This window comes from Danaus plexippus, chromosome 17 (assembly GCF_018135715.1).
Source record: "Danaus plexippus chromosome 17, MEX_DaPlex, whole genome shotgun sequence".
Lineage (NCBI taxonomy): Eukaryota > Metazoa > Arthropoda > Insecta > Lepidoptera > Nymphalidae > Danaus > Danaus plexippus.
In genome coordinates this window covers 3513810-3526540 of record NC_083548.1, presented here as the reverse complement: position 1 = coordinate 3526540, position 12731 = coordinate 3513810, and the positions used below count along the sequence as shown (strand labels likewise).

The window sequence follows — 12731 nt, the reverse complement described above, 5'->3', positions numbered from 1 at the left end:
ATTGGAAGCATGGTCCATTGATTGTGTCGTCTTTTACTTTTTGATTTAAAACCAATACTGTCAACAATCCTAACCGTGGAAATATAAAGATGTGAAACTTTACATTCTAGCAAGGGCATTTCTACCACAAGCGAAGAATTCAAATACCCTGTAATGGAAATTTCAAAAGCTGCATAAACCTCGAGGTCTCAAAGCCGAAGCAATCACAATGGCAAAAAAACTACGAAATTTCATTTCAATTGAAAATACACGGAGTATTTCAATTTAACATTTGTGATATAATACTCTGATTCATGATCATTCCCAGTTTTTTTTTTTTATTTAAGTTAATTATAATTTTATACAGCCTGAATTGATGTCCTCAATAGGGGATATATCATACATATATTTTAAATCTGTCCACAGCTGAAGCTGATGATTTAATACATATGCTCCGTTCACTGAAAACCGGTGATTTTATTATTAATATGAGATATTGTATGTTATATGTTGTAGTGTCTATGTTAATATGGAATTAGTAAGGGTATTAAAATTATTTGATAAAAATCACAATCCCATTCGGAAACATATGCATAAGCGCAATCCACTATTGCCACATAGGCGAAGAGGTACGTCGTGGGGTTTTAGTGGGTTTGAGTCCCACACTAATCCCGCTCACCCCATAGGGGGCGATGGAACGGAGGACTTTGCTCACTCACAAACAAAAGTATATGTTCGGATTATTTCCATGGCATATCAAGAGGCCGAGAGAAGAGATATCGGTAACCTAAACCAGCTTTTCAACTCAGTGCCTCGCTTCACGACGCTTCTGACACGGAACGACGCTCTATACTGCCCCCACCTTACGTAATTCATGCTCTCCGGGAACATATAATAAATTTTCAGAGTTCTCAGAGCTCCCTATATTTTCCAACAAAAGCCATCGTACGGTTTAATTGGGTATGCTCTTCAAAGATTGTAATAAAAACAGATATATTAATATATGAATCAAGAACGGTTTGTCCTTTGAAATAGCATATAGCATTATATAAAAAAAGAACATAATTAACTTACTTGTTAAAACCAAAACAACGGAACATTTAAATCATTGGTATTATCGTGTTAGAAAAGTAATGTGTAAGCAATAGTGTTATATGCAAGTATTTTTGTAATGGGTATGCCCTTCAAAGATAGCATTAAGAACAAATATAGCCTTTGGTGTCCCATAGAGATCTATAGATTTTGCCAGTTCTAACTTTGAAAAAATTTATTCAGCTATTCGAAAGTGAAAAGCATACTGTATTATTGCAACTAAAAACCTTGAGACAATTATATTGCGTTTTTAATATTATATATTATAATTCGTATTCCACTGAATACGAGTACATTTTATGAATCATGTTTTCAAAACAAATAAATGTTTATATAATTCAATTCATTTTTTTTTTAACTTAAAAGTATACATCTTCTAGTGGATAAAAAACTGTCTAAGTTTGAAAAACGAAAAGTCCAAGGCCAGGCTTACAAAAGAAATAAAAAATATTAAGGTTAGTACACTTAAATTTAATTTTTAATTTGCTACGTCTACACAATATATCGTTAAAATTTTAAAGACTACTTATATACACATTTTTTATTAAACTTACTCATTCATAGTAAAAAATTGTGTCTGTGGTTATACGCTAAAAAGGTTTTATAAACTTTGGTTACAAAAGAATTCATAAAAGACGAAATAAAAATTGTTTGGGTAACTTTTAAAGAACGAGTTTTCACTAATTAGTGTGAGCATGTGTCCGATGACAATATATTGTCTCCATCTAGCTTAGGTCAAAAATTATAGTATCATGTCTTTAAAAATCATTCTAATATTTTGGTTATTTCCTTAGGTCACTTTAACGCTGCTCTCATATTTAATGTAACCATGTATTTAAGGTCGAGTTATCAGTACTGATTTCATAAACAAAATCGAGTCTCTTGGACTCATGCAATATTTCTTGGAATTAGACCTTAATATTATTAATAGTATCCCAAAAAGATTCTTGAATATCTTATTCAATAACAAATCGTCATCCACTTGATATTTTTTAGGGAGTTTTATTTTTTAAGAGTGTTATTTATGCCTTAATTTATTTACTGTGGGTTAGAACAATCAGCTATCTGGTCTGTTTAATAAACTATAAAATATTTATTCCACATCACAAAAAGAAAAGAATAACCATAAAAATTGACCTTACTATGTCAATTTTTTTATTACTTGGTAATGACACTAAGTTGAATGCTTTGATCGCTATACTTCCAGAACACAGGAATATATTATAAAATCAGAGATATATGTTATCAAAACACAGAGACCATGATCGGTATTCTACGAGTTACTTACTCGTAGTTACTTCAGTTATGGTAACACAAGTTACAAAAACACATTTGAAATATGTTGTAGCTCTAGTAATTTCTTTAATAGAATATCTTTAAAGAAACAAGCCATGACATAAACTATTTAAAGGAGTTATCGTCGGTCTTGGAAGATATTTGCAATTCTATCACAGTAACAGAAAAAAAAAATATATCCCCTATTTCATATATACTCAGGAGCTTAGACTGGTGTAGTTTATACCATGATGGAAAAGCATTTAAACGTAAATATTTTATTTATTAAAAAAAACTCATGCAAGTTGCATATATCAAAACATATACTATATCCCACATCACTATTGAAAGTGCAAATTTTTAAAAGGCAGATGCCAAAACAACACATCAAATTCATCAGAAATTAAAACCAGTCTTATAAATATTCGTATTTTGGAGTGATTGATAATTTTTGAACAAAAAATAGCTATACTTTTTGACTATTACATTATTAAACGTATTTAATACCGTATCCATGGAAACAGGGTTTGTTTAAGAAAAAACTTGTAGAAGCCGAAAAATATAATATAATTTATTAATTGGAAGTATCAAGAAAATGAATGAAGATGATAAGAATATAATAGAAGAAGAGGCTGATGATATTCCGTCCATTGACTTAAATTTGAAATCTAGAAAATCTGTTAGAATATCTGATTCAACCTTCAGAGTCTTACAATATGGCAGTGTTCTGAAAACCTGGAAAGAAATCTCAAAAGTTAATTATTTGTCTGCTTTGTCATTACAAACTGGATCCAAAGGTACCTAGGCTACTGTTTATTTTTTATTTTTTTTGTTGCAGTTGTTTTGGATATTTTTAATAAATATTGCTGCTTTAAAAAATACATACGAATATATTTACAGAACAACACATATTCAGCTCAAACTTTCTCCCGAAAACACTTATCAGTCTAGCTTTTGATATTCTGGACAAAAAAAGAAGAGACAGTTTCACTTCTGAAAATGTAAGATAATTTGTTCTTTCAGTCATTAGTAAATTTTAGCGCTGAATTTCTAAATGAATAATGCAAATTTAAAACTAGTCCGCACTTAAATACTCCTTTATTAAGCTACTTAATGTAATAAAGATTGATGACAGAAATCCTTACCTAAATTTGCGCCTTCAGTTTCCTATCATTATAACACCACTGTTAAATGAAGACCAATTATGGGGATGTTTCTATAACTTCTCCGAACTTTACGATGATAGTTATTCCCCCGTGGTCAAAATAAGAAATATAGAAGATGTGCCACCACTAGAAGAGGGAATTCTCACAAGGGACATGGTCACTGCTTGTCTAAGTTATTTGAAACGAACTCCAATACTGGGAGACTTTGTCTATATAAAATTAAATTTATCATCCAAAGTAAGTACGTTACCGTTTCGAGTTTATAACTTTTTTTCTAAACTCAATACCTTGTATTTGTCTTTATTGGGTTCTGGAGAGAAATACAATTGACATTTTTAAATGCTATATTGAAGTATTGAAGGCCATTACAATATGTATTTTAATTGAAGTGTTATGTTAACAGAAATTAGTAAACATCGAGGTTTTACAACACTATAAGTACCTAGTTTATGTTGATTTATCATGCAACTTTTTAAGCGATCTAACGGTGCTCTCAAACCTACCATATTTACAATACCTAAGCGTTGATTACAATAGACTGAAGTCAGTTCTAGATTACAGCCCCGGTAAGTCGTAATTGTCTTTAATTCACCCACTTAATGATGAACGCGAATTCTCTCATTAAGAGTAATTATGGTTTTTATGCTGACAGCTCAATGGTTTTTAACAGAAGTGCACTTTAAGTACAATAATGTAATGAACATTCAGGATTTAACTGAATTTTGGTCGATGACAGTGCTGGATCTATCACACAACAATATAAAGCATATTAGTGGACTTCAAAATTTAAGGTTATTTTATTTAAACAATAAAGAAATAATTACTCACTGATATGCTTTCAAAGAATAAAATTCATTTAAGATATCTCCGACGCCTCGATTTATCGTTTAATCACATACAAAGATTAGAAAATCTTAGTCATCTTAGACTTGTGTGGTTGGATATATCCAATAACAATATAAGTAGTTTCGAATTTGGACATGATGTGGGACTTTGGACGTTGCTTCACCTTGAATACCTAAATCTGAACGAAAACAATCTATCCTCATTAAAGTTATTTTCCGGGTGCACAAGGTAACTTGCTTTATTCCCTTAACATACAGCCAAGACTTAAAAATGAGTACTAAGTTAAATGTATGCCTTGTTATGAAAATTTGAATAGATTAAAGGAGCTCCATGTTCGTAACAATCAACTAAGCATACTATTGGAATTAGCAGTATACATGAGAACAATGCGGCGCCTGGGGTTGATTGACCTGCGCTCGAATCCCATATGTAATGTTCCGGGTTACAAAGATGTGGTCATTAACACATTTCCAGTACTACTAAATTTAGACAACGAAGATTTGGATCCCATCGAACAAGTAATTATTTTGAACGATACTTTATTCATATATAATTCGCTAACCACAAATATTTTTTAAATAATAAAATCCGCGTAGTAAATCCGAATAATACTAGTTTCATTTAAATGAATACTCGCGAAAATCTTAGAACAAATATTTTTTTTCGTTTTGAGGCGTAAAAATGCAAGTTAAATAATAAAGGGATAAAGTTACCTTTTAAAATAGCAAAACTTAAAAACTTTTTTTTAATATTAAAAATGCCTATCTCTTTACATAATAACTAAATACTAGGCATTTTCAGTCCTCTATTCATACCGATGAGTGCTATTTATATGAATGTCACAACATAAGTATGAAATATGTTTCGCATTTGTACTAAATTATACCTTATTTTAAACATAACTGACACTTTTGGTCGGACTTGGTTGGAAAACACTTTTTTAATGTAATATTCCTGTCAAATAAAAAATTCTTTGAAATTATAAATGTATAGAAGTTACTTTTAATGTCTCTTGTACTTACAAAGTTGCTAACCATTAAAACCTCATAATATCACATTGAATATAAATTACAGAAGAACTTGCGTATTTCAACATAGAAACTAATTTCTGTGTAAATCTTAGTCCAACCTTTTCTACATAACAAATATCTTTAAGTCTTAAGCTTACAACAAAATCCTTTTATCGGATAACAAGAAAACTAGGATCAGTGCTAAAAGGCGAATAATAAAATTGTTCTGTTACATGATACGTGAAAATAAAAATGAGGGTAAAAATAGTTGTGCGGAAATAATATATAAAGATGCTCTATTTTTTCCCTAAACAAATGAAATGACATTGTTGACATTGTTTACATACATAGCTTATATTATTTTGAGCATCCTGTATTTTTTTCTTTCGTTTTAATTAGATTTCTCTATTTCCGCAGAGAACGCTAAAAATGAATATGACACCAGACATACAAACGTTTGCTTCGCGACGTCTTTCACGTCTCCTGTACATTGAACAGTTGTCCAGAGCTCGGGTATCTATGTACACTCCGCCAGCAGACAGCACAGATGTACCAATTGTTATACTTGTGGGATACGAAGCTGTTGGTAAAGGTGAACTAAATTGAAATGAATCATATTTTATAACAAAGATATCCAGTATTTCGTCTTGTGTTCCCTGTGTTGTGTCGTCTTTGAAAATGTTTTTAAATTTACACAATATACATTAATTGAGACAAACATGGTAGAGCCAAAAACTATTATCTACTCTATACGGAACCATCTGACGCAAGCTACACAAAAACCAACTTGACTTTTTTGGCATTTTGCCTGAAAAGAGAAAAGTTAATCGGATGCTTTATTCAATATTGTAATACAGCTAATAATATAAATTTTCTTACTCTATCTTTTACCCCTGAAAAAGCATATTTTAAGTGCAAATGTTATTTTAAATTATGCAGGAACACTTGCCCGTCGTCTTGCGACAGAATGCAGTTCAAACGTTGAACTAGCTCTACAACATACAACTGCTTTCTATCACCAAATAGATAACTACATAGTTGTGTCTCGGAAAAATTTTGATGAAATGCTGCTGGACGGCGAATTTCTCACTTATAGTGAAATGGACGGCGAATCATATGGACTAAGTTGATTTTTTTTATTAATATACATATACGATAATATATTGAACAAGTTTAAAAAGTCTCCTAACAAGACTTGCGCTTCAAGTTTGATTGTTTTAACTTACAAAAAATAAAAATTACGTAAATTATTTAACAGACAGATAGATATATCATTTTCTTCTGTTACATCTATAATATGAATACAATTTTCTTATTCATAGCTACTTATTAAAACAAATGTATTTAAATATTACTCCTGCTGATGAGGTGTCTACAAAAAATTTACAATGGTAATAAAAATATATTCTTTGAACTCGTGAACCTCGTTTTATTGTGCTAGTAAAACGCCATTTTTAATATATCTAAAGCAATTCCCACCACAAAAGCGAGGCTAACGATTAACAATTTATCGAAACCGATTAACCTATTTTTCAGTCTGAAGCGAACTTTTAAACGCGCTCGCAACACTATTACACATTTCTGCATACGTATGCACATACGTAGGCACGTGCCTACGTATGTGTTATCCTACAACTTTACATTAATTCCTAAAGTATAGTCCTACTAATAAAGTATTTTTGTCACCTATACATCAGCTTTGTAACTTTTATTCGACCTGAAATAATGCAGCGATGTCAATTAAAAAATTGCATCAAAAATCAGTTATTCAATAAAATAGCTAACTATGGTATATGTACATATAGATTGGCGTTTGATATTATATGTGAATTTATTATAATTTTTTAATAACAATAATATTAAAAATTATTTTGATTGGTCTTAAGAATTCAATTATTAATTGATGCCGTAACTTGCAGCTCGTGAACAAGCGTTTGTGAAAAATGGTAAAGTAAAAATCGTCACAATGGATCTTATCGGTGCTTTGATGCTGCAACTAAGGGGATATCGCCCTTATTTGATACTAACATTTTGTCATGACAAACGATCACTGGCTCTTCGACAGCAAGAACGTAAGATGTAGGTATTAAAAAAAAATTGCGTAGTGCAATAAAAGAGATTTCAGTAATTAAAATAATAGCCCTTAAAAATATATATTTAAAATGTGTACTATAAATATTCAAGTTAATAAAACTATACAATATTAACTTTGCACAACATTTATCAAAGATGATCACGTTCACAATACATTTATAAAAATAAAGTTATTTAAAAAAATGTAACAATGTGAAGAAATTGCAAAATATGATCCCATTTTTCATGTTTAGTTGAATACCTCGAATGTTACTTTATTTGTTGCATTTTATCTTGATTTAACAATAACTATTCTCCCAAACATAGAATACGAAACGCGGCATACGAGAAACGCTTGTCTATGGATCCGCCTACGGAATTGTCTACCTTGCAAGTTTTGCTGTCGGGAAGAATTATTATCAAAGGATTGCTTAATGAAATTGTTCAGGTATATTCAAATATATTTATAGTAAATAAGATGTTACTTCTTTTATTGAAGAAATAGCAGAGACTCAAAGTTTAGTACGTTCTTGATATTTAGTTATAGAATTGATTAGGATTTGTATGCTGAGTATAAGATTGCATCAATAAAAAAAAAATCATTAAAAAATTTAAGTATCTGCTCATTGTATCTTGGATAAGATGCGATAAAATATAAAATTTCACCAAAAAAAATATATTAACACGACTTTCTATGTGATAGTAAAAGTTAATATCGCCAATATTTTTGTTTCAGAATTTTTTAGAATACTCAGAATCCTCTGAATTCTTACTTGAGTCTCAATGTTCACTCTTGGACGTTGAATTAAGACGAAAACATAAAGATGAAAAAAAGGTTGTAAGAGGCCTGGATAGGATCGCCTTATCAAGATCACTGGTTTACAATACAATACTCCTTTTAAGATTCTCTTATAAGATAAAGAAAAAATAACCACTGTAGAAACTTTGCTCTCTTTGACCATGTGACAAAATCATTTTGTCAATAGTAACAAAGAAATATTATGACTTTGTCTTTACTTTGTGCCATTCTTTGTTTTACTCTATGGTCATACAAAATTTAATTACTTTCGTAACACTCAATTTTGTACCACAGAGTTCCACCTCGCTTCCTAGAGAAGAAGTCAATAAAAGTCCTGCAGATTCAAGTTTATTTTCTTTATACAACCAACCCCAAGGCATGGATGAATATGTAAGCGATGTTTATGGACAAGTTTTATTCCATGAAAAGCTATCGAAAAGGTGATTTCAATTTTCAACAAGTTCAGTGTCTTAAGAATTGAACATATGTATGTTATATATTATTGTAAAAATATGTATTTTCAATGATTAAAGCACAAAAAATGTCATTGCTAATTTATTGCATCTCCATTAAAATGTATGTTTTTTTAATCTTCATTTGATTTATCTTATTATAATCGAAGAAAGTGTAAACATGGCTTAATTTTTACTTAAAATATTCTGGACCACCAATCACCGTTTCCTAGTTTTGGAATATTGATTTCTACTTGTAATAGCCACGATGATCAGAATAATTTATTGGCAAAATTTATTAAAGTACTTTTTATAATAATAAGAGACCGAAAGCTCAAGGAGGATATGGGATACTGATGTAGTTGAGTTGTGCTCATAGAATATTTGTTTAAACTTTAGGCTTCGACTAGATTTTAAATGTTAATAATAGGAACTAGTCGCCTTTAACTCGCCAAGAGATACTTTACCTTTTATACATTATTATAGACATCCAGTCTATTGAGACGTTTTTTCTAAAAATAATAAAATCAATTTTTCCCCTAAAAATTTTATTCACGACTTTGTTAAAGTGTCTACAAGTTACAATTTTTTTATTTTTAAATATTCTGGAGTGATGGCTAAATTTTTTTCAGATCAATTGATACTCGATCACTTCCAGCAAAAGATCCAGGTAGCACCCATGGTCGGCACCATGCATCTTCTGCGTGGAAAGGTAATACTTATATGCAATGTACATGTGACAAAGAATTTACACCCTCTTAGAAACCGTCAAAATTTTCTTTCTGTGAAATGTTGAAAATGTTCATCAACGTTGTTGCTACGAGACCTATTCTCCTTTCTAGAATAATTTCTACTTACTTCCACAAAAGAAGTTTTCTATGTGTTACAGTTGGCAGCAGAAAGTCGTCAAAGTCCGTAACATTCACATCAGGAGTTGCTTATGAAGAACGTCAAGAACTCCATAATGTGGAAACTGATCCATCTGGAATGTTGGTCGAGACTCCACGTGAAGCAGACGGTGATAAAGATATCTCAGACAATTATTAAAAAATCTATCGTAAAACCTTAAATAAGATACTATACTCCAAAATATTTTAAAACTTAAGGTATAAGATCGGTAAGATTTAAAATATAATATTTTTTTCTTTTGTAAAACTTTAACTAGAGGAAAGCGTATTAATGAAGTCGATAAGCGCAAAGGTTCTGCGTCCCCGACCAGAAAACTCAGATTTGTGGCTTGCATTCCTCGTCGAGAACAAACTATTGCAAACTAGCGATACCGAGAGTCATGTTTGTACGTTCATCTAAATATTTTAATATAACGTAATATAACGATTCACCTGCAGCCGTAACATGTAAGGAAAGCTAAGAAACTGCTGTATTTTTGAAATAAGCTTTACCCTTATCCTTTGTGAGGGTTGACACGCCAACATCCTATTGGATTTTGAGAAAGCACACCCAAAAAATAACCTAAGAACCATAGAAGACGACCTCTCACTCTTCATTCCTCCACCCACTCGTCCTCCAATTTTAGTAAAATGGGTGGTTTTTATTTAAAACTAATCCCTCGCCTAGTCCCTATATTTAAGCTTGTACTACCTCAAGCAACCTTGGTATTTATATTCATATAGAATTTTTCGGATCTCACGAAATATTTAAATACTTAATTATTGGTTTTTAGCTGAACCACTCCGGCGAGAAACAAAAGTAGATGATCAGCAGTTTTTAATTAAACAACTAGAAAACTATAAAGAGGTATTTATGGCTTGTATTGAATATGATAAGGCACAAAAATAAAATTCATATTATTTTTGTAATTATTTCAGTTGCCGTCGGAAACTTTTACAACAAATATAAGAGATGATTATGAAGAAATACATCATAACTGTCCAGGGCTATTTTGGGATACTGTATTTTGACTTTCTATATATTCGAAGTATACAACATTAGGTACTTAACTTTGGAATAATAATATAACATTCCAGGTCTCCATGGACAATCAAAACGAAGCATTCAAAAAATTAAAAAACATTATAAAAAACATAGTCCATTCCCAGAAGGACTTAAAACCGATGTTTGATATAGACTTTGCCAATATGGACCATCCCATAATAAAAAAGAAACTTGCAAGCATTTGTAGCGAAATAGCACCACAGAGATTGTTTTACTAAATAAAGTGGTTATAAATGAAATGTGTATTTATTGTTAAAAATTGCCTAGTAATACATAAAATATATCATACTAGGTTAAAAATTTCAATTGTGAGACTCGGTGTATACACAAATGCTATTTTATTTAACCTTAACACAAACAGTCTCACACAATCATTTGAACACCATGGTATCGAGCATTGCACCCAAGGACTGAACAATATTATTTGCCATAAGCACATCAACCTTTTCTTCCAAGTGCCTCTTGGGGTCTTGCTTACCAACATTCTTAATAGCTAACTGTTCAGGAGTCATTTTCTCTTCATCTTCCAAAGCTTTGTTATAGTTTTTGGCTAGTTCAAGCATATCAGTGACGGTGGTCTCATTGATTGCACAGTGCTCTTTATAGTCAGCTAAAGTAAGTCCGTCCATCCATGACTTCTTGTGAAGATTAAGTAACATCTTTTGTTCTAATTCATTTTTTCTGTAGTTGATGCTTATAGAGTAATAGTGACGGTTGAGACCATGTATCAATGCTTGCACTGATGGTTTTTGTAAGTGCCCCAAATTGGAAGTTGTTTGTCTCGGCTCCTGTCCCAGGACCATCATATTTGGATTGATGAGGCGGAATGCATCAATGACCACTTTGCCTTTCACAGACTGAATTGGGTCAACAACAACGGCCACAGCACGTTCTGATAATGCCTCAAATGACTGCTGAGTGTTAATATCCACACCAGATAACCAACAGCCAAAGCCAGGATGGGAATGATACCTGAAAGAAGAAAATATAACAAAATGTTAATAAAAGTATGTTAAAAAAATTACATTAAATTATATATAAAGTCAATGGAGTAACTCCATATTATTTTGGTATAAAATGAGCTTACCATCCCACTACCATTTCTGGACGGCCTGTTTGTTTTAACATATCCAACATTTTAGCTTGAAACACAGGATCAACAGCTTCTACAGAAACACCAGTACCAGTTTGTGGCATCGCAAATACGTCAATAACACGAACGGTGTAGTCATCAACAAATTCTCCTATAAATATAAATACAGTTGAAATTATAGAAATAAACATAATGATACCGATAGATAACAAAACAGGAATATAATAATTTTATTTATTTTACCTAACATGAGACCCATAACTTCCATGGGCACTCCGGCACGACCGTGTTTTAACATCTTTAATAAAGCTAATGAGGATATATAGACTTGTTCAGCTGTATCGACTGCAGGGGCATCACTCGGCGGCGGCGCTTGTGAGAGGCCCGCCATACCTCCTCCAAGCCGTAAGAGACGATCCATAACTGAAACTTTAAAATAAAATACCGTATAACCATGAAAATGAATACGTAAATATTTCAATGTATTGTAATGGTTTAAGAAAACCTACCTTTTGGGTTTTTTGCTGTCAAATACTCAAGTTTATTATAAAAACTGTATGAATCAGTGTTAAAGCTACAGGATTATCACAATTTTAAACAAGGATACACACAAAATGGATAGCTATGTTTTATGATGACATCTGAATGACTTGATTTTGATTTTGACAACAAAACTGTCGAATATGCAACCTCATGAAGAGTGTTACAATAAAAATAAAATATCTACAAAAAAAACAACACTGATTTGTTTTCTTGTTTAAAAATTATATTTATTAATACTTAACCTTTTAAACAACATAGAAGCCGGGGTGGAGAGGTGTTTTGTAATTTAATTCGGTTAGAATAAGTTATAGTGGTTTTTCAGTAGATGTAAATATGAGAACTTAAAAATAATTTATTCTCTAAATGAGCATTTAATTAATCCTTATAGATAAATAAATACTTCTTTACTATTTATGTTCATAATCTATATCGTTCAAAATTAGCTAAAAT

The 12731-nt window shown here is 31.3% G+C and overlaps 2 protein-coding genes across 5 annotated transcripts; one reads left to right on the top strand and one right to left on the bottom strand.

Annotated features, from left to right (window-relative positions):
* The first annotated feature begins 2868 nt into the window (after positions 1-2868).
* LOC116771232 (uncharacterized) lies at positions 2869-10884 on the top strand. Of its 4 annotated transcripts, none has more exons than XM_032663032.2 (19): positions 2869-3143; positions 3247-3347; positions 3510-3749; positions 3916-4078; positions 4165-4303; positions 4374-4586; positions 4675-4876; positions 5786-5960; positions 6308-6493; positions 7288-7447; positions 7769-7889; positions 8178-8276; positions 8535-8680; positions 9325-9404; positions 9582-9710; positions 9858-9986; positions 10374-10447; positions 10519-10602; positions 10678-10884. In XM_032663032.2, exons 1-19 carry the CDS (start codon positions 2942-2944, stop codon positions 10861-10863), a joined length of 2829 nt encoding a protein of 942 aa, XP_032518923.2. In that variant the 5' UTR covers positions 2869-2941; the 3' UTR covers positions 10864-10884. The 4 variants fall into 4 exon arrangements, 3 of the variants coding, with proteins under 3 accessions (XP_032518923.2, XP_032518922.2, XP_061379211.1); XM_032663031.2 differs by having other exon boundaries at positions 8178-8318; XR_009752966.1 differs by lacking the exon at positions 10678-10884 and having other exon boundaries at positions 8178-8318; positions 9858-10015; positions 10519-10582.
* LOC116771233 (26S proteasome non-ATPase regulatory subunit 14) lies at positions 10873-12407 on the bottom strand. The gene is made up of 4 exons (XM_032663034.2): positions 12248-12407; positions 11982-12167; positions 11733-11889; positions 10873-11617 (listed from the first exon to the last, which is right to left on the bottom strand). Exons 2-4 carry the CDS (start codon positions 12157-12159, stop codon positions 11017-11019), a joined length of 936 nt encoding a protein of 311 aa, XP_032518925.1. The 5' UTR covers positions 12160-12167; positions 12248-12407; the 3' UTR covers positions 10873-11016.
* Positions 12408-12731: the final 324 nt, after the last annotated feature.

Coding starts and splice junctions, on each gene's coding strand:
- LOC116771232 (XM_032663031.2), top strand. CDS start 2,942: ATGAATGAAGATGATAAGAATATAATAGAAGAAGAGGCTGATGATATT. Junction 4,877..5,785: donor ATTTGGATCCCATCGAACAA/GTAATTATTTTG, acceptor CTATTTCCGCAG/AGAACGCTAAAAATGAATAT. Junction 8,319..8,534: donor TCGCCTTATCAAGATCACTG/GTTTACAATACA, acceptor TTTGTACCACAG/AGTTCCACCTCGCTTCCTAG.
- LOC116771233 (XM_032663034.2), bottom strand. CDS start 12,159: ATGGATCGTCTCTTACGGCTTGGAGGAGGTATGGCGGGCCTCTCACAA. Junction 11,890..11,981: donor AGTTATGGGTCTCATGTTAG/GTAAAATAAATA, acceptor TTATATTTATAG/GAGAATTTGTTGATGACTAC. Junction 11,618..11,732: donor CCAGAAATGGTAGTGGGATG/GTAAGCTCATTT, acceptor TTCTTCTTTCAG/GTATCATTCCCATCCTGGCT.